The 20,954-nt window shown below is 36.7% G+C and overlaps 1 protein-coding gene across 3 annotated transcripts in view; it reads left to right on the forward strand.

Moving 5' to 3' along the window:
- The window catches only part of LOC126819642 (chondroitin sulfate synthase 1), a 74,525-nt gene that overhangs the window by 4,605 nt on the left and 48,966 nt on the right, over nt 1-20,954 (forward strand). Inside the window, exon 2 of one of the 3 annotated variants that reach the window (XM_056100359.1) lies at nt 953-2,976. The exons of 1 other annotated variant lie outside the window; for it this stretch is intronic. In XM_056100359.1, the coding sequence (XP_055956334.1) occupies nt 953-988 (36 nt within the window). In that variant the 3' untranslated portion in view covers nt 989-2,976. Of the gene's footprint in view, nt 1-952; nt 2,977-20,954 lie in introns of those variants that run through there. One more of the 3 variants, XM_056100360.1, reaches the window with a different exon arrangement.

Raw genomic sequence — 20,954 nt, forward strand, 5'->3', positions numbered from 1 at the left:
TTTAAAACAAATCTTTATATCCGAAAGATCCCAGTCCCTTTTGATATTTGCACATTTCAGGCCATAACTTTCTGGATTATTGCCCCTGATTGTACAAAGAATTGTGTTTGTTTTTAGTTTGTTTTCTATCCATCTCTTGTAAAATGTGGGCGTATCCTGCCTGGCAGCCGCTAATTTGTCTTGTAGTGGGATAATGGCTGATCTCTAATTTTGTGAACTTTTACAATTAAAATTAAATTGCAAATTTGAATTCTCTGAATCTGTCGGGTTTCTTTTTGGTGCAAATGAGATACAGATCCTGAATATTCCCGTAACGTCTACATGTATTTTTTGTTAACAAAAATACTATTCTATAGTAAGGTTTAAATTCACCCCTGTACAAAATGTATCTTATTCCACAAATGATAATTTGAGCAGGCAATCACATAGTCAATCAATTCACCCCTGTATCTTATTCCACTAATAATAAATTGAGCAGGCAATCACATTAGGCCTGCAGACAAAATTTCTAGCGTGAAGTTCCACTAAATGGTCCTCCCAAATAAACAAACGATACATTTTGGGAAAGCTTTTAACACCAGGAACACAAATCCAGAGTGTTCCAAGCAAAGAGTCTGCACTCTAACTCGATTAAGGGCCAGATGAAAATTGTGATAATTGTCAAGTAAATGCTATATTTATACTAATAATAATTGTGAAGTTGACATTAAATTAAATATTGTCGAAAACATCCGATGCCTTCATCCTATGCAAAGAATATGCTGTTGGTTAAATTTTGATTTAAAGCAAAATGCAGAAAACATAATGGACAAGGAAACATACCGAATTTCGGAAATCCATTTATGGTAAAAGGAGTTATCTCCCTTTATGGAAAAAATCAATAATCATTGATAACAGTAAAAGGATTTAACTACAGACAAGGGCCTATATAAGTTCAACCTTTTTTTTTCAGATAGAATTTGAAGCTAAAGGTCTAACAAATATTTAACCTGAAACATTTAGTTTTCTCACTGAAATAGATATGGCCAAAACTAAATTATACTGTAATGGGAGTGACAATATTGTAATGAAGAGAAAAAATATCAAATTATGGAGTTTAAGAGCGTGTCCGCGAGAAAACCATGCAGAAGGTGCTATGGCTTCAATCACAGATTTTGACCAAATTTGGTTTATAAGTTGGGATAGTTCCAAAACACATAAATGTGCAATATCAGATAAATCTTTCAATTCCTAACTTGAGAAAATTGAAAAAAAACATTTTTCATATGGTGAAATTGCCCAAATCCGTCTTTTCTCAAATACCAACTTTGACAAGTCCTCACACCTTTACTATACGTAGCAAAAAGACCAAACTCACACAGTTTGTAGATGACCTAGTGCTGTTACCACAAAATTAATATCAGACGTTTCTGGGGAACGAGATCTGTATACGGACTGGATATCAAAGCCCATCTAAATTCCCCATTTTTCGTCACCCAAAGTTTGACGCCCTATAGCTACATTACTTCTTTCATGGGGTGGGTTTCAAAAATTTATGCTCGCATGAACAAGCAACCTCCCAACATTTGATACAAAAAATAAAAAATGACCGGAATCGATGTGACAAAAACTAGGTAAAGCAAACAATAACCCATGAAATTCAGCTATTTTGGAGATAATTAAACGTAGTAGATAAAAAAAAACCTGACAATTTTTGTTTCTTTTCATTCATATGGTGTTTACTACCATCCCCAAAATACATTAGTATCTGTTTTATAAAAATGTCTTGAAAAAAATACTTTAAAAGGCCTGTAATCGTTCAGGGTTCATCTGGCGCCGACGGGAATTGGCTTCTGCAGTTGTCCACGAGCTTCCATTGGAGTATTGATGTGCTCAGTGAAATGATCTTAACAAAACATATCCATTACTCTCAAATAGACATTATTTTAAATAAAATAATCCAAACAAAAATGAAAAATTCACCTAAAAGTGAGATTCGAACCACCAACCACATGATTGCCCCCGACCCACCCCCTCACCGATTGCTTATCCCAGGTCCACAAGGTTCATGTCGCCGGCCCTGTTCAGGGGGATTGCCTAGGGCCTCTCTTATTCTAAATCCGGCCCAGAAGGTGTAGCTGATGGCGCTCGAGAGCCATTGCTGCCATGCTACACTGTTCAACGTCGCCCACTTCGACGCAAGGCTGCGCTGCCGTTAAAATTTAAGCTTCCACATTTCTGTATTGTAGAAATCAGTGGATGTGTCCAAAAATGAATAGTGGAAACATGCTCTGAAATTGAACATTTTGTAGCCATTTTCGGTGACCTGTTGGAAAATGAAACCTTAAAGAGACAATAAAACAAATATGTTAAAGGGACAATACGACAATACAAAATATATACAATAAATAGAAATCACTATACAGTACCACATGGTACAAATGATGGCTATGTATATGATGAAAACGTATACAAGTCAAAAATTTTATTTCTCTAATTAAATTTGCAAAAAAATGTATCACAAATTTAGCACTTTTCAATTAGCTCTATATTTTAAGTACAGTATGTTGCATTCCAGTTGCTTCATTGCAGAAAAATAAGGTTGTCTTTTTAATTTCTATGAAAAATGTTTGTTTTATTTATATACTCATAAAATAATGGGTAATGGTAATTAATTACTTTCAAGGTAATGGTAATTAATTACATTGCTAAAAATGAGAAAGTAATTGTAATGATTACATTTAAAAAGTAATGGTAATGTAATTAATTACATTGGCAATGTAATGACCCCAGCCCTGGCTGTACATGTACATGTAAGTTTGAAAAGAAAATTGCCATCATCTGTAAAGTGGTACAGCCAAAATTACAGGCCAATAAAACATGAACATTGTATAAACCACACTATTGCAATAAATTGTTTACAAGTGTAATTTTGTATACTACTATATTGTACACCCATCAACCCAAATAACTTCCAGTTAACATACAGGCCTATTAGATAACCCCGATTTGTAGATTACATGTACCAAATATACATGTACTGTATATATATGTATACACAATTCTTCACTCTTTGTCACTGAGTAATTACATGTACAAGTAATAGCTGCTGAACTCCATTCAAGCAGACATGTAACTGGATGTGCAGTGTACATTTACAGAAAAACATGTTAACTTAAACCTTTTTTGTTACCTTTGTCTTACATCCATTGATAATTTCTTGTGACCACTTTTCAGGTCAAATTTGCAGGTATTGTTCATTGCATTGCACCATATGGATGATCTATGTCAAACTCAAAGTTCTTAATTTTGTAGTATCAAATACAAAGTTATGCCCCTTTTACGTTCAAATTTATGAACTCCATCAAATGGTCACAAAACCAAACACAACTTATCTATAGTAAAATTTTGCGTAGAATATGATACTGAGTGGTAATCAGTCTGCCATTGGGGCGTTTTTGAGATATTTGGGGTCAAAGTTCAAATAAGGTCATTCGCACTGAAAGTGAATGCACAGCCATTCTGGTATCAGGAAAACATGCTGAAAATGATTGAAAGTAATCACCCTTTCAATAAAAAATGTAAACTTGCTAATTCACTTTTATTCTTTGTAATTCCGGAGGTCAAAAGGTAAAATTTTCCATGTTTGCACTAGGAAGGTTTAAAGCCACTCGGCTGCATGACCGGTAAGTGATATGTACATGTACCTACGCATACAGTTGCGATGCAGCACTGGTTTTCTTATTAGGAAAACTTGCCGCTTTTGGAAAGAAGTTATCGCAATTGGGTCGTTCGAAGAGTGTATAATATTTTAGTGACCTTGTTTGATCTTTGACCCCGAATATCTCGGAAACACCCCAACGTCGGACTGATTACCACTCGGCATCATATTCCAAGCAAAAGTTTACTTTAGAAAAGTAGGGTCTGGTTTTGTGCCCATTTGATGTCCCTCTTAACACACTGAATGATGTAAGCCTGTCTTCATTAGCCCAGTTGGAGCAGAACAGTAGGACGTTAAACTCCCATTTCATTTCATTTCATTTCGTCCTGCTCCGACTGGGCTAATGAAGACTGACTTACCCTATACAGTGTACTATGACGGGAACTTTACCCAGATAGCTGAGCTACGGCCTACTCTTATATTAAATTCCAACTGCCAGGGGATCTTTTACGTGCATGGCAATATGTAGATGGGGGCCTCATTTTTTTGTCCCATCCGAACGACTATTCGTTATCCCTTGCCAGGCCCCCCATCCTGCACCACTGTCAAAGAGGATTCACTCCGGAAATGGGGTTTAATGTCCTACTTTTCTGGTAGTCACAGTGACTCAGTGAGTAAGACATTGGCTTGCTAACGTTGAGGTCTTGTGTTTGATCATTGCGTTGGCCGAGAAAACTCATCAAGAATTTTCTGGCGTGATTCCACTTTACAGTGGTACAGGACCGAGGGCCTGGCAGGGGATAACGTATAGTCTTTTGGATGGGACGATAAACAAGGTTCCGTGTACATATAAGCGAGCACGTAAAAGATCCCTTGACAGTTGGAATTCAATATAACAGTAGGCCGTAGCGCCGCTATCCGAGCAAAGTTTCCCTCACAGTACACTGTATAGCGTATGCCCGTCTTCATTAGACCAGTCAGAGCAGAACAGTAGGACATTAAACACAATTTCATTTCATTCAATTTTCCTACTTTTCTGCACCAATCGGGCTATTGAAGATAGGCATAAGCTATGCAGAGTGCTATGACAAAAATTTTCAATGAACCGTGGCATTTCTTCATCGAAATTCAACTGTGAAGGATTCTTTTATGTGCATGCCAATGTGTAAACAGGAGCTTGTTTTTTGTGCCATCTACACAAATAGACGCTGTTCTTTGCCAGACGCTTTGTCGTGCACTACCGACAGGGAGAAACCACACTGCAAAATCCCGGGGAACTTTCTTGACCTCAACCAGGATCAGGGTATTGCTGTATATATATAATCATAGTATTGAGGAGAATATGGCCAATAACCCAACACCACGACCTCCAAACATCACAACATTTTAACCCGACAATACAACATTTTTCACACTGATCAGCAGTGAATTTTCGCTAGGCCGCTACAATCACTGATAAGGATGACATCGATGCGACTTAATCAGCCAGAAATATTAACTTTTTTCCTGCGACAAATTAAATTCTAAAACATTTTTTTTATGTATTGGAAAAATAAATAAAGGCGTTTGACATATTTGTAGGTAAAAATTATTTCCTATTTAGTGTAAATGAGTATTAAAATGACTAAAAGGCAGCATTCCGCCCGAAGCAGTAATGTCTTATGTAAACATTGCACGCGCCATTCAGCCAATGATTGACGGCACGTGTTAAGGCAGTCAACTTTGACAGAGATATTACTACTAGACTCATAATTCTCTGTATAACAGATTGAACATTTTTACGCGACATTACAATATTTTTGATGTCGTGTCGAGTTTAAAATGCTGTGGTGTCGGGTTAAAATGTTGTGATGATGGGCTGTCGCCCAATGAAGGGCGACATCACGACATAATACCAATCAGCCACCATACACCCACCCCTACACTGAGCCTCCGGTCTAATGTACATCACACCTACAGCTCAGCAGATGACCAACTGTGGATGACTTTTTCAGTGGGCAAATTTCTGCTTGCCAATAATTCCTTCGAAGACCAAAAGCTGTTGTGTGTAACTGTGAGAGGATATCTGTGACAATTCATAAAAATAATTGACTGTCATTATCTGTTATCGCTCATCACTTCAGTCAGTAATATAGAGGGATAACTCGCGTTTTCCTTTTGTTTTCGTCACTTCCGATTGTTGAAACCTTCATTACACATCTATTGTAGCAATGATCTCTGTGTTGAAATTATATTTGGAACTGTTTAACCAGCTGTATCACATATGTGATAATGACTGGCACCAATATTGTCCTTTAAATGTTTTGTATATTAAACGTTAGCATGGGGCAGAACTAGAAGCCAAACAAATTATAATGATTTTCTGATAATTACTTAATGAGTTGTTACTCTTAATCAGATTTTAGTGTATTATATATGTTTCATTACCGACAAAAGAAAAAATATGCGACAACTCTTGTTGACTGCCTGGACGATTTAGCCTCTGTGGGCGTATGTTTCGTTGCCTGACAACCCATCTTTACATCAGTAATATATGTGCATGTCATTTTATGATTATGAGCACTGCATATAATGTCATCTTTGACTTGTGACTATTAAAGAGTCAAATCAAGTTATATCTTCAGTGTGAAGGAGTTAGACTATGTCTACATGGATGTCACATGTATGTACAAACAATTAGTTAATGAAACAATGGCTAGTGTGTCAAAATGAGAGGAAAAGGATGAATAACAAAGACATTGTCACACACAGAGTTGAAAAGTTGGAAGTAAATATGTTGGGGGTTTTGTTTTGTTTCTGGAGAAAGCAAGGGCAAGTGAGGATTGTTGATTCTTCAATACATGTCATTTGTCAATAAAAAAGATCAGAAGAACTGTCAGAACCCATTCTTCACAAGGCATTTATACCCTTTTGGCTTTTAATTCAGATTTCCATGTAAATATTTTTATCCGCTATATGTTTGTTGTGAAGTTCAGTTGGTGCAGTCTGATTAAAATACAGATCTATATTTTGTTTCTTTTTTTATACGTCATACGTCCACATTCATAATGTGGACGTCTATTGCTGTCACCCTGTGTGTGTCTGTGTGTCGCCTACCGGCCACAATTCTTAAGTGATCACCTTGAAACTTTACATACTTCTTCCTTATACCCTAAGGATGATCCCTATTGTTTTTGGTGCATGCCTGACCCCGCATTTCTTAACGTGTCATATTGAAACTTTGCATACTTATTCTTTGTACCCTAAGGAACATCTCTATCGTTTGGGGTGCATGCCCATCCCCCATGGGCAGAGCCACACCCATATTCTTTTTGTGTGTCTGTGTGTCTCTTAGAGGCCACAATTCTTAATTGAATATCTTGAAAACTTTTTTATACTTATTCTTTATACCCTGAGGCTGACCTCTATAATTTTTGGTGCATGCCTGACCCCCTGGGACAGAGCCACGCCCAATGTTTGTGTGTCTTATGTTTCGCCGATAGGCCGCAATTCTTAACAGATCCTTTTGAAATTTTGAAACTTTGCATACCTATTCCTTTAACCCTAAGGATGACCCCTATTGTTTTTTGGTGATTGCCCAACCCCCAGGAGCAGAGCCACACCTACATGTATTTTTTCTTTGTGTCTCTTTTCCGACGTGGTTTTCCCCCTGCCAGTGGTGCAGATCGGAGGGCCTGACAAGAACAGCTGTCTAGTCCTTCGGATGAGACGAAAACCGAGGTCTCGTGTATACATTGGAATGCACGTAAAAGATCCCTTGGCAGTTGGAATTTGATATAAGAGTAGGCGATAGTGCCCCTGCCCGGGCAAAATTTCCCTCATAACACACTGTATGGCGTATGCCCGTCTTCATTAGCCCAGTATAGGAGCAGAACAGTAGGATGTTAAACCCCATTTCATTTCATTTCTTTGTGTCTCTGTGTGTTGCCTACAGGCAATGATTCTTAATGGATCTTTTGAACTTGGGATATGTATTCCTTATAGCCATGCCCAATTTTGTGTTTATCATTTACAGGCAACAATTCTGAATGGATCAGCTTGGTACCTGGCATATGTATTCCTTATAGCCTAAGGGCATCAACTATTGATTTTGGTGAATGGCCCGACCCGCAGGGGCAGAGCCGCGTCCAAATTTTTCCTTTAGCGTCCGAAGGCCACAATTCTGAATGGATTATCTTGGAACTTGGTGTACTTATTCCTTATACCCTAAGGATGGCAACTATTGATGTTGGTGCATGACCACCTCCTCCACGCCCCCACTACCCCCCGACCACTTTTTGTTGATATTTTGTCTGTAAATGATATACAGGTTGCAATTACATGTATTAACAGATTTGGATCCAATTCCGAAAGATCCAGCATAGGGTTGTACATGTACATATTGTTCCATATCTAACCCGTGGGGGCAGAGCCACGCCCAATTTTCATACACCCACATTTTCATGTGGACGTATATCATCGTCACCCCTGTCCATCCGTCCATCTACAATTTGTTTGTGGACACTCTACAGGTCACAATTTTGACAAAACTTGAAATATAGGTCTACATGTATCTCCCAAAGATCTCAGTTCCTTTTGATATTGGCATGTATCGGACCATAAATTCATGGATTATGGCCCCTGATTGAACGAAAAATAACGTTTATAGCTTATGAACACTATAGAGTTCACAATTTTTATTCGATTTTGATGAAACTTGAAATGCATGTTTATAACCCAAAGATCTTCGGATTGTAGCTTCCTGTATTATGGTCCTTGATTGTAAGAAAAAATCACGTTTTTAGCTTGTAGTTCCTCTCTAATCTAGAGGTCACAATTTTTATCCGATTTAAAAAAACGTTTTAATATATCACCGTTACACCCTAATAATGGTTGAGTTCGAATTTCGTGAAAATCGGACCAAAACTGACGGACAAAGGTCACAATTTTGATCCGATTTTGATGAAACTTGAAATGCATGTTTATATTTATAACCCAAAGATCTTGGTTCCTTTTGATATTTGCGCATATCGAATTGTAACTTCATGAATTATGGCCCTTGATTGTAGGAAAAATCACGTTCTTTTTAGCTTGTTCTCTATCCATCTCTCGAAAATGTGGGCATATCCTGCCTGGCTGCCGCTGGTTATCTATTTTTTTAAATTTTATAGCGAGAACTGTCAGCTCTTGATATAAATATTACATAATGCCTCTTTAAGTACATGTGTATGACATGTATTTGCATGGTTAGCAGAGGAGAGGTTTCAAAATAAAGTCTTTTAAATTTTGCATGTTTAACTGCAAGATCAGTATACTTATAACAGATATGTGTACAGTACAGTACGGTATATTATGTGTCTGTTTATTGAAATACTGTAAATTAAGTGGGATAATCTTATATTACACAAATGTGGTATAAAGAAGTCTTTTCAGTAGAAACACATGTTTTACAAATGTTTCTTCCTTCAGCTTGCATCTAATATTGAGGTCAGCAAAAGTCTGTCATTTCCATGAAGACTTCTATTTTTTAAGCATGAGCTCTTCACAATAATTGTAAAAACACATAGGTTTTAGTAGATCTACTGTTTTGTCAATTATATAGAAACCATATGAAGATTTCCTTATCATATTTTAATCTGGCAGTGTGATATACATTGTGTATCTGATCACTTCTCACAGAATTAAATGTATATTCACAAGGGAAAATATAGTTAAGCCCACTCCTTCCCATAATAATCACAGTTGGAAATACCAAAAATAACTATTTGTAAGCTTACATACATAATATTATGTGAATATTTAGGGTATTTGATATGGGTCTGTCTATGTTCATGTAAATAGTAGTTTAGCTATAAGATAACTAGAAAATTATATATGGAGTGTTTATTAATGTCAGAGTCAATATTGTTGGCTTTACAGTCACATTATTTTTTTATAAAGGATCATATTTTGCCAGGGCAAAGGAAGAGGGAACTTACCTTCCACCCCACCCCCATTGACCATTAAAAACTTACTAAGAGGCTATTTGCTCTTCTCTGTGACATAATTTAAGTAATTATTTTGAAGTTTGGTGGAACTGGACGATTTTTTAAATTTTTACATTATTGTCATAATGATAAAAAAATTCAATACATGTATATATTTCCTTTATTGCAATATAGTGCTTCAAGACATATAAAGGGGTGGTAAACCCCTTCAACATAGGCGTACGGGGAAATTTTTGACTGGGGGTGGGCGGTAGTGGTTGGTGCCCAAAAAATGTAGTTAGGTTTTTAGTATGTTACATAATAATAATAATATAACTAGAACTGCGAAGCAGTAATGACGGGTTTCACTGGTGCCACGTTACCCTTGAACTTATGTCATTTTCGGTGCCACGTTACCCTTGAACTCATCACTTTCTATACCAATGGAACCGATAAACAGATTTCCACATAAAAATTGCAGACGTGTTATAAAATGGACGCAGAATCAATCAAACCCAGCAATATCAATTTCATTCATACATTTGTTACCATGTGTTACATATGTCAAAAAAGTGATCCTGGCAAAATTGATATTTCTTAACAAGCTATTTTTGGACATCTATATGATCTTATTGATTCAATCTATATGTCCATTGGAGTCAAATATCATAATGTTAAACGAATAATAAATATAACTCACTTCAAAAAAATGTTCGTTTGGGAGCTAAAAATACAGTTTTTGCAAAAATAGCATTGCTTCCGGGGATAATGAAAATGTTAAATTAGTTCTATGAAATTATAAAAGGCGTAAGACATCACATGGTTAAAATTTTATGAAAATCGAATAATAATTGCCACTTTTATAAACCAAAAACCTTGAAAAATGAATTGTAAAAAAATCGTCTATTTCTCTGCAACCGTACAAGTTAGAAACCATTCTGTATGATCGTAAGGGTTCATTCTATTTGCTGATTGGCATCAAATATCATCATTTTATAAACGTTACAAACGTTACAAATCGAACTCTGTATATATTGGGGAATGCATCAATACTTCTGCCATGTAGTTTATAGTTTTATAATAATGACAATAACATGACGGAACAATATGTAGTGTGATTTAGAGATACATTTATGCAGACCAAAATATTTTTTGTGCAGGAGTGAATAGTTATTCACATGCTGTCCAGTTCATCATGTATTAATAATACAGTTATTTACATGTCTGAATATTCTTATTCGTTTAAGACACTGATTGTCATATGCATTTTTCGAACAGTATATGTATCCAATCTTTCATTGCTTAATCCACAATTAAATTTATTTGTACTGAATATTTAATTAAGAAAACAAAACGGTAGATAATCTTCCAGCTTGAATTCAGTGAGATTATAAAGAGGCCCATAAAAAGATTTTAGCAAAGATTATCTGACTTTGATTGATTACATCCAGTTTATTTCTGTCAGAAATTATTTATTTCTTCCTATAATTCATTCATCTGTCTTTCATTCATTTCAATCCTTTTCCCCCGTAGTCGTACATTGCAGTCACCTTCCCCCACAATCTCTGGTGAACACTCTACACGCCACATTTATAATCTGATCTTTTGAAGAAAGCAGGGGACTATTAAAATGGGTTCGTCTGTCTGTCCGTCCGTCTCAGACCGTCTGTCTGTCCGTCACACTTTTTGGGACACGATATTGCTCTTTCTAATTGAGCTACAATGTTCAAACTTGGTGTAGGTGTTTATTAGGTCAATGCCTTGATGGAGTTCGAAGATGAGCATGTTCTGCTTGGGGTAAGCAGAGATAAGCAATTTGATTGGTTGATGCTTTTGGATATAATGAGCATTTTCTGCTCAGGGTAAGCAGAGTGATAAGCAATTTGATTGGTCGAGACTTTGGAACACAATAACTCTCATTCTAATTGAGTTAGAATGTTCACACTTGGCATCAGTGTCTATTAGGTGAATGCCTTGATGGAGCTCGAAGATGAGAATTTTCGGCTTAGGGTAAGCAGAGATAAGCAATTTGATTGTTTGATATACATGAGACACAATAACTTTAGTTCTAATTAAGTGAGAGTGAGGAAACTTGGTGTATAGTTTTATTACATCAATACCTTGACTAAGTTGGATTATGAATATTTTCTGCTGAGGGTAAGCAGAGCGATAAGCAATTTGATTGGTCGAGCCTTTGGAACACAATAACTCTCCTTCTAATTGAGGTAGAATGTTTAAACTTGGTGAAGGTGTTCATTAGGTGAATTCAAAAAATCTTGTGGACGCTCTAGAGGCTAAAGTTAATATCCGATTGACTTTAAATTTATACATAGTGTTTAAGGTCATGAGACGAAGAAGTCTATTCATTTTCAGTGATTTTCGATAATTACTGCCAAAGTTATGGCCCTTGATCAATCCTATTGATTTTCAAAGATTTCCGATAATTACTGTCAGTGTTATGGCTCTTGATCACTTTGAAAAATCTTGTGATGCTCTGGAGGCTAAAGTTATCATCCGATTGACTTCAGATTGATACACAGAGTTTAAGATCTTGATACGAACAAGTAAATTTTTATGACTTGAACGGCTAAATCCATGATATTAAAAGTTTTGTATACTAAGCGTTAGCATGGGGCAGAACTTTATAAAAACCAAACAAACTCTAATGATTTTCTGAGAATTACTTCATGAGTTGTTACTCTTAATCAGATTTTAGTGTTTTTTAAATGTTTCATTACCGAAAAAAGTAAAAATATGCGACAACACTTGTTGACTGCCCGGATGATTTAGCTGCTGTGGGCGTATGTTTCGTTGTCTGGCAACCTATCTTTTATACTTTCAATGGCTTCAGTACTGCATGAAGATCTGACCAGTTGTAGTGGGAGGTCGTGTTAGGGGTCATACAAGCGACTTGTGACCCTATGACGTCAGACATTTGATTAACCAATCAACGTTGATGTTTCTAGTAGGATACCCACAGTTCCAAGAACTCATTGCAACAGACAGTTTCATTGGCTAATCCCATACATTAACCAGAACACGGGTTATATAACATCTCTACCAGATCCTAGTGTAGTAAAGACAAGTAAAACGAAATTTTGAACTTTAAAAAAACAAAATGAAATAGGATCTGTGTTTTAATCAGATTGTGGTATGTTGGAATGATTTCTCTATGGCCAATAAGACTCCAATATATAAATGTTTTGTGTAAAGTGGTATAGACGCATGAATTCACTTACGGTAAATAAAAAACATGAATATTAATTGAATTTGCAAATTTTCTGTGGGTTATCAAAAATGACTGAGTGAAATTTTTGAAGTGAAAGTGAAAGCCCTGTTATAGAGTATGTATATGTGCATGTAATATTAATTGCCTTATGTATTTATTTGTTGTTTGGATGGTTTTAAATGAATTCAATGTTATTATTAGCTGCAAAGTGTCTTATACCATCATTCTTTGCAGTCTTCCCATGAAGCTGAAAAAGGAAAGTGATTTACTGTATGACTGAAAACAAACAGACCTCCTTTCTGATAATAGAATAAAGATTTACTTGTGTTTCCATCAAGATAGGATCTGAAAAATAAAACATAATTTTAAATACTTAATGCAGAGTATATTATGACTTTCAACTTCTTGTATCTTTTAATTTTATACACCCATGTTTAAAGTAGACATACATGTATATTGTTTTTACCTGCATTTGTTTGTTCATCTAACGTATCTTGTCAAGCTAGCAATACAGGACAGGGTTCTTAATAGAATTTACAAAAATTGGTGAAATTGTTCATAAGGGTAATCTTACTATGTATCGTATAAAGTGGAACAAAATTTAAGATGTCAAATATTTCTATTGCAAGTTATTTTTGGGGTCATATTTTGACTTTTAGTTTTAAAGCTTTTGAACACTTGTATCACACTTTGTGTGGTGGAATTTTAAAATTAGGTGGTATTTTTCATTGGCGTACAACAAAGAAACCTATAAAAATTCAGAATATTTTAATTGCAAATCACAGAGTTTGCCTACCTTTTTATGCAGTCACATTGACCCATTTCGAATGCTAAAATTTCCAGATGGCAAATTTCGAAGGTGTGTTGACTTAATTTTAGAACTACATGTAGTTCATATAAATCTAAAGAATTAGGGGACCCTTCGGGACTAAATCTATCTTTAAGCACTCGACCATGTATTCTCCCACACTTTCCTATTTTCTTTTGGTTTTACTCATCCTCTCCTGATTCAAATTCCCATGTCAATGTATAAATATGTTACTATGTGGGAGATGCCTTTGATAACTAACTTAATGTTATTATATATTACAATACTGAACAAGAGACCAAGGACATTGTACATGTACACTAAATTGATTATAAGACAATTTTCATCATGTATTGTATTCAATTATTGATATGGTACATGTATATTCAATTATACATTGACATTTGTCTCATAATACATGTTAAAGGATCCCTGTAATGGGGCAACCTGTTTACCCTGTGTTGCGACCTGTGTCAGTGGAGAGTGGAATCCTGGTAATTGGGGATTTGGCTTGCGAGCCCTTTTTCTGCAACACATTACTTTGGCCCATGGTTCACCTAAATGGGAGGTCAGAGTGGCCCACACTGATCAATCGGCTTTGGTCGTTTTAGCTCTGTAGAATGTACATTTCTCAATTTCAATGCTTTGTTGTTTTCTATACTCGGCAGATTTACCTTTGTGTCCTAAGTACATTCTACACAGCCGCAGCTTGGGTCAATCAGGTTAGATAAGTATTTTTATGTTCTGGCTTGAATATACCCCTTGTTGAGCCCTGAGGCAATGCACTGGTAATCCGTGCTAGTCCACCCCCTGCAGGGCAGTAACCTGGGGGACGACGTGGGGTGAATTTTAAAATAAATATTACATGAACCCCCCCCCCCCCCCCCCACACCAATTAATAAAAAGAAACAGAAGCGTCCTAATACAGACGACGTTTCTGATTTATTTACAAAAACGTTAAAAATATCTAAGGCATGGGCGAGGTTTCTCTTAATTAAGAGTCCCTCTACTGACCTATCGAAAGTATCACCATTCTTAATAACCAAGGATAGAATGAACTAACGAACAGCATGCTACCATGCTGCTTAAATCAACATCCTGAGCAGACATTCCTATCAAGGTGTCTCCATCTCCGCATAGGTCATTAAACTCGAGTAGAGGTGTAATTAGCTGTTGTGATCTTGAATACAGCAGTGAAGAAGAAATGGTGGAATACCTTTCTTCTCAAGGCGTCTCACATGTTAAAAGAATAAGTGTACACCGAAAAGATAAGGTGATTCCTACAAACACCTATATCCTCACTTTTAATCGTCTCGAAATTCCAAAGACTCTCAAGGCAGGTTATCTTAGCATTCCTGTTGATTCTTACATCAGTAACCTACTTCAATGTTATAAATGTCAGAAATTTGGACATATCAAAACCGTCTGTTGAGGTAAGGACGACACCTGCGCTCACTGTGGTCATGACGGCTATGAGAGCACTACCTTCCAGGCGGATTTGTGTTGTATCAATTGCAAGGGTAAGCACTTTTTTAGCTATCATCAATATTCAAATACTAAAACATTTACCTTTTTCCACTCTCTTAATTTTATTGGATCTTTTTAACCAGATTTGGGTTGATGGGAATTCCCCCCCCCCCCTTCGTGGCATGAAGCCATAATGATTCCCATCCCTAAACCGGGTAAAGATCATACGAATCCTACCAACTATTGTCCAATCGCTTTAACTAGCTGTATTTGCAAAACCATGGAGAGATTTATCAATTGAAGGATTGTTTGGTACCTTGAGTCCAACAACCTCATTACTGACCTCCAATGTGGATTTTGGTCCCAAAGGAGCACTCTTGATCATCTCGTTCGATTTGAAACGTTCGTCAGGGACACTTTCATCCAGAAGCAACATTTAGTTGCAATATTTTTATACGCCCACATTTTCATGTGAAACTACCAATCAATAGAAACAGGAAACCCAAACTGGTTTGATGGGATCAATTTTGACCAAGTCAAAATGATGCATTTGATATTCAGATAAGTTGATATAAAATAATTAATAGAATACAATATCAAAAAAACATCGTTTTATCCAACATTTCTTAAAAAAAAACATCGTTTTTATACGCCCATATTGAAATGTGGTTGTATATTGTCGTCGCCCCCGTCCGGTGTCTACAATTGCTTGTGGACGCTCTAGAGGCTAAAGTTAATATCAGATTGACTTTAAATTTATACACGGTGTTTAAGGTCATGAGATCAAAATCGGATCAAAATTGCTGGACAAAATGGCCGCCGCTAGTACGCGAATAGTGTAAAAATATGGTATATCAAGGTTGTGGACCCTGTAGAGGTCATAATTTTAATCCTATTTTAATGAAACTTGAAATGCATGTCTATAACCCGAAGATCTTGGTTGCTCTCGATATTCGCGCATAACGGATCGTAACTTCCTGAATTATGTCCCCTGATTGTATGAAAAATCATGTTCTTAGCTTGTGGTCCGTCTAGAGGTCACAATTTTTATTCGATTTAAAAAAACGTTTTAGTATATCACCGTTACACCCGAATGATGGTTGAATTTGAAATTCGTGAAAATCTGACCAAAACTGCCGGACTAAATGGTCACCCCTCGTACGCAAATAGTGTAAATATATGGTATATCAAGGTTGTGGACCCTCTAGAAGTCACAATTTTGATCTGATTTTGATGAAACTTGAAATATGTCTTTATAAGTATAACCCAAAGATCTTGGTTCCTGTCGATATTAGTGCATATCGGATCGTAACTTCCTGAATTGTGGCCCTTGATTGTTCGAAAAATTTAGCTTCTTCTCTATACATCTCTTGCAAAATGTGGGCATATCCTGCCTGGCAGCCGCTGGTTTGATCTGGAGAAAGCATATGATACCACGTGGAAACATGGTGTCATGCGCGACCTCCATAACCTCGGCCTAGGTTATTTAAGGTACGACTGGGATCAATATTCTCTGATCCATTTCCACAATGGGCAACTGAAAATAGATTTTGTTTTTTGAAATCCAAGACTGTCTGCATGTATTTTTGTCAAAAACCAGGTTTACATCCAGATCCAGAACTTTTCTTGGATAGCAACCGTCTTCCAGTTGTGGATGAAACCAAATTTCTTGGGCTGATATTTGATAAGAAATTATCATTTATCCCCACATAAATAATGTCTGAAAGCCCTCAACATATTGCAAGTCTTATCAAATACTTGCTCAGATTTTATTGAACATTAATAAGATCTAAACTTGATTATGGGTGTATTGTGTATGGGTCTGCCTGCGAGTCTTATCTCAAAGAGCTCGACACCATACACAACCAGGGACTTACAATCAGTTTAGGAGCATTTCGTACATCTCCAGTGGACAGTTTATACATTGAGGGGCATGAGCCGTTACTGCACAACAGACGTGATAAATTGGCACTGCAATATGGTATGAAAGTAGCATCTTTACCAAATCATATTTCATTTAACACCATATTTAGACCATGTCATGAGCATTTATATCTGCTCAAGACTAAAGTTATTATACAATTCGGTATTCGCATACAACCCCTTTTGTCTGAGGCTGGTATCAGCCTTGACAGTATTGCGAATACCCCTTTCTTTAGGACTCCACCGTGGACTATAGTTCCCTCAAAGATCGATTTCAAACTTACACAACATAAAAATAGAGATACTAGCTCCACGATTTTTAGTCTCTCTTTCAAGAGCTATGGTCTAAATATGGTGATTATGCTCCAATATATATAGATGGTTCGAAAGATGATGATCGGGTAGCTTCGGCTACCATGACACCATCTGAGACCATTTCTGTACGTCTTCCACCTGGTGCTTCTATTTTTGTAGCTGAGCTCCAGGCTATTCTCCAAACCTAATAAACACCTACACCAAGTTTGAACATTCTAGCTCAATTAGAAAGAGAGTTATTGTGTCCCAAAAAGTGTGACCAGACGGACAGACCCATGAGACGAAGAAGCCTATTGATTTTCAGCGATTTCCGATAATTACAGCTAGAGTTATGGCCCTTGATCACTTTGAAAAATCTTGTGGACGCTCTAGAGGCTAAAGTTAATATCCGATTGACTTCAGATTGATACACAGAGTTTAAGGTCTTGAGATTTTCAATGAATTTTTATGACTTGTTGAACAGCTAAATCCATGATGTTAAAAGTTTTGTATACTAAACGTTAGCATGGGGCAGAACTTTATAAAAACCAAACAAATTCTAATGGTTTTCTGATAATTACTTAATGAGTTGTTTCTCTTAATCAGATTTTAATGTATTATAAATGTTTCATTACCGAAAAAAGTAAAAAATGCAACAACTCACTTGTTGACTGCCCGGACGATATAGCTGCTGTGGGCGTATGTTTCGTTGCCTGGCAACCTATCTTTGAAAATCCTGAGGCGCTTTCTCAGCCAATGCTCGGATTTAACCCCCTGCTGCTTCTTATATACAGGTGGATAATAATGTTTACTTTTAATTTATTAAAACCAGTTTAATTCATAATGCAGGCAGAATCCAAGATGCCCCGATGCAGAATTGTCTATTTACATTTGTGAAATTTGGGGGGTCACTATTACCTGATTTCCCAAAATATAAACTAAGCTCCTTTTGAGCTCGCTCATTTAGTGTTGTTGCTGCCAGTTTGTGGAACTCGCTATCTGAAAATCCTTGATCCGGTCCATCATTAGACTCCTTTAAATCCATATTGAAAACATACGTATTTGAGAAATATTTGCAAGAGTGATTGTGTGTTTTGTAGCACTATGATCACGACTATATGTGGAATTAGCGTGATATAAATGGCCTTATTATTAGGGTTATTCAAATTCCATTTTTATACGCCCACATTTTCACGTGGACGTATTATGCCGTCGCCCCTGTCTGTGAAAATCGGCCCAAAATTGACAGATAAAATGGTCGCCGTTCGTTCTCAAATAGCATAAAAATATGGTATATCAAGGTTGTGGACCCTATAGAGGTCACAATTTTTATCCGATTTTGTTGAAACTTGAAATGTAAGTTTATAACCCAAAGATCTCAGTTCCTTTCGATATTCGCGCATATTGGACCGTAACTTCCTGAATTATGGCCCCTGATTGTACGAAAAATCGTGTTTTTAGCTTGTGGACCCTATAGAGGTAATAATTTTTATACGCCCACATTTCATGTGGACGTATTATGCTGTCGCCCCTGTCCGTACGTCCGTCCGTCCACAATTGTTTGTGGACTCTCTACAGGTCACAATTCTTATCCAATTTCGACGAAACTTGAAATATAGGTGTATCCCCAAAAGATCTTGGCTGCTTTCTATATTGGCATGTATCGGATCGAAACTTCATGGATTATGGCCCCTGTTTGTACGAAAAATCACGTTTTTAGCTTGTGGACCCTATAGAGGTCACAATTTTGATCCGATTTTGTTGAAACTTGAAATGTAAGTTTATAACACAAAGATCTCAGTTCCTTTCGATATTCGCGCATATAGGACAGTAACTTCCTGAATTATGGCCCCTGATTGTACGAAAAATCACGTTTTTAGCTTGTGGACCCTATAGAAGTCATAATTTTTATCCGATTTAAAAAAAAACGTTCTATTATATCACCGTTACACCCTAAGGATGACTGAGTTCGAATTTCGTGAAAATCGGCCCAAAATTGACGGACAAAATGGCCACCGTTCGTTCCCAAATAGCGTAAGAATATGGTATATCAAGGTTGTGGACCCTATAGGGGTCACAATTTTTATCCAATTTTTTTTAAACTTGAAACATAAGTTTATAACCCAAAGATCTCGGTTCCTTTCGATATTCGTGCATATCGGACCGTAACTTCCTGAATTATGGCCCCTGATTGTACGAAAAATCACGTTTTTAGCTTGTGGACCCTATAGAAGTCATAATTTTTATCCGATTTAAAAAAACGTTCTATTATATCACCGTTACACCCTAAGGATGACTGAGTTCGAATTTTGTGAAAATCGGCCCAAAATTGACAGACAAAATGGCCGCCGTTCGTTCACAAATAGCGTAAGAATATGGTATATCAAGGTTGTGGACCCTATAGGGTTCACAATTTTTATCCGATTTTGTTGAAACTTGAAATGTAAGTTTATAACCCAAAGATCTCGGTTCCTTTCGATATTCGTGCATATCGGACCGTAACTTCCTGAATTATGGCCCCTGATTGTACGAAAAATCACGTTTTTAGCTTGTGGACCCTATAGAAGTCATAATTTTTATCCGATTTAAAAAACCGTTCTATTATATCACTGTTACACCCTAAGGATGACTGAGTTCGAATTTCGTGAAAATCGGCCCAAAATTGACAGACAAAATGGACGCCGTTCGTTCCCAAATAGCGTAAGAATATAGTATATCAAGGTTGTGGACCCTATAGGGGTCACAATTTTTATCCAATTTTGTTGAAACTTGAAATGTAAGTTTATAACCCAAAGATCTCGGTTCCTTTCGATATTCTTGCATATCGGACCGTAACTTCCTGAATTATGGTCCCTGATTGTACGAAAAATCACGTTTTTAGCTTGTGGACTCTATAGAAGTCATAATTTTTATCCGATTTAAAAAAACATTCTATTATATCACCGTTACACCCTAAAGATGACTGAGTTCGAATTTCGTGAAAATCGGCCTAAAATTGACAGACAAAATGGCCGCCGTTCGTTCCCAAATAGCGTAAGAATATGGTATATCAAGGTTGTGGACCCTATAGGGGTCACAATTTTTATCGGATTTTGTTGAAACTTGAAATGTAAGTTTATAATCCACAGATCTCGGTTCCTTTCGATATTCGTGCATATCGGACCGTAACTTCCTGAATTATGGCCCCTGATTGTACGAAAAATCATGTTTTTAGCTTGTGGTCCCTATAGAAGTCATAATTTTTATCCGATTTAAAAAAACGTTTTATTATGTCACCGTTACACCCTAAGGAGGACTGAGTTTGAATTTCGTGAAAATCGGCCCAAAATTGACAGACAAAATGGCTGCCGTTTGTTCAGTTCCTTTCGATATTTGCGCATATCGAATTGTAATTTCCTGAATTATGGCTCTTGATTGTAGGAAAAATCACTTTCTTGTTAGCTTGTTCTCTATCCATCTCTCGAAAATGTGGGCGTATCCTGCCTGGCAGCCGCTGGTTATCCAATTTAAAAAAACATTATTATATCACCGTTACACCCTAAGGATGAATGATTTCGAATTTCATGAAAATCGGCCCAAAATTGACACACAAAATGCCGCCGTTCGTTCTCAAATAGCGTAAAAATATGGTATATCAAGGTTATGGAC

The sequence above is a fragment of the Patella vulgata genome, chromosome 4 (genome assembly GCF_932274485.2).
Source record: "Patella vulgata chromosome 4, xgPatVulg1.2, whole genome shotgun sequence".
Taxonomy (NCBI): Eukaryota; Metazoa; Mollusca; class Gastropoda; family Patellidae; genus Patella; species Patella vulgata.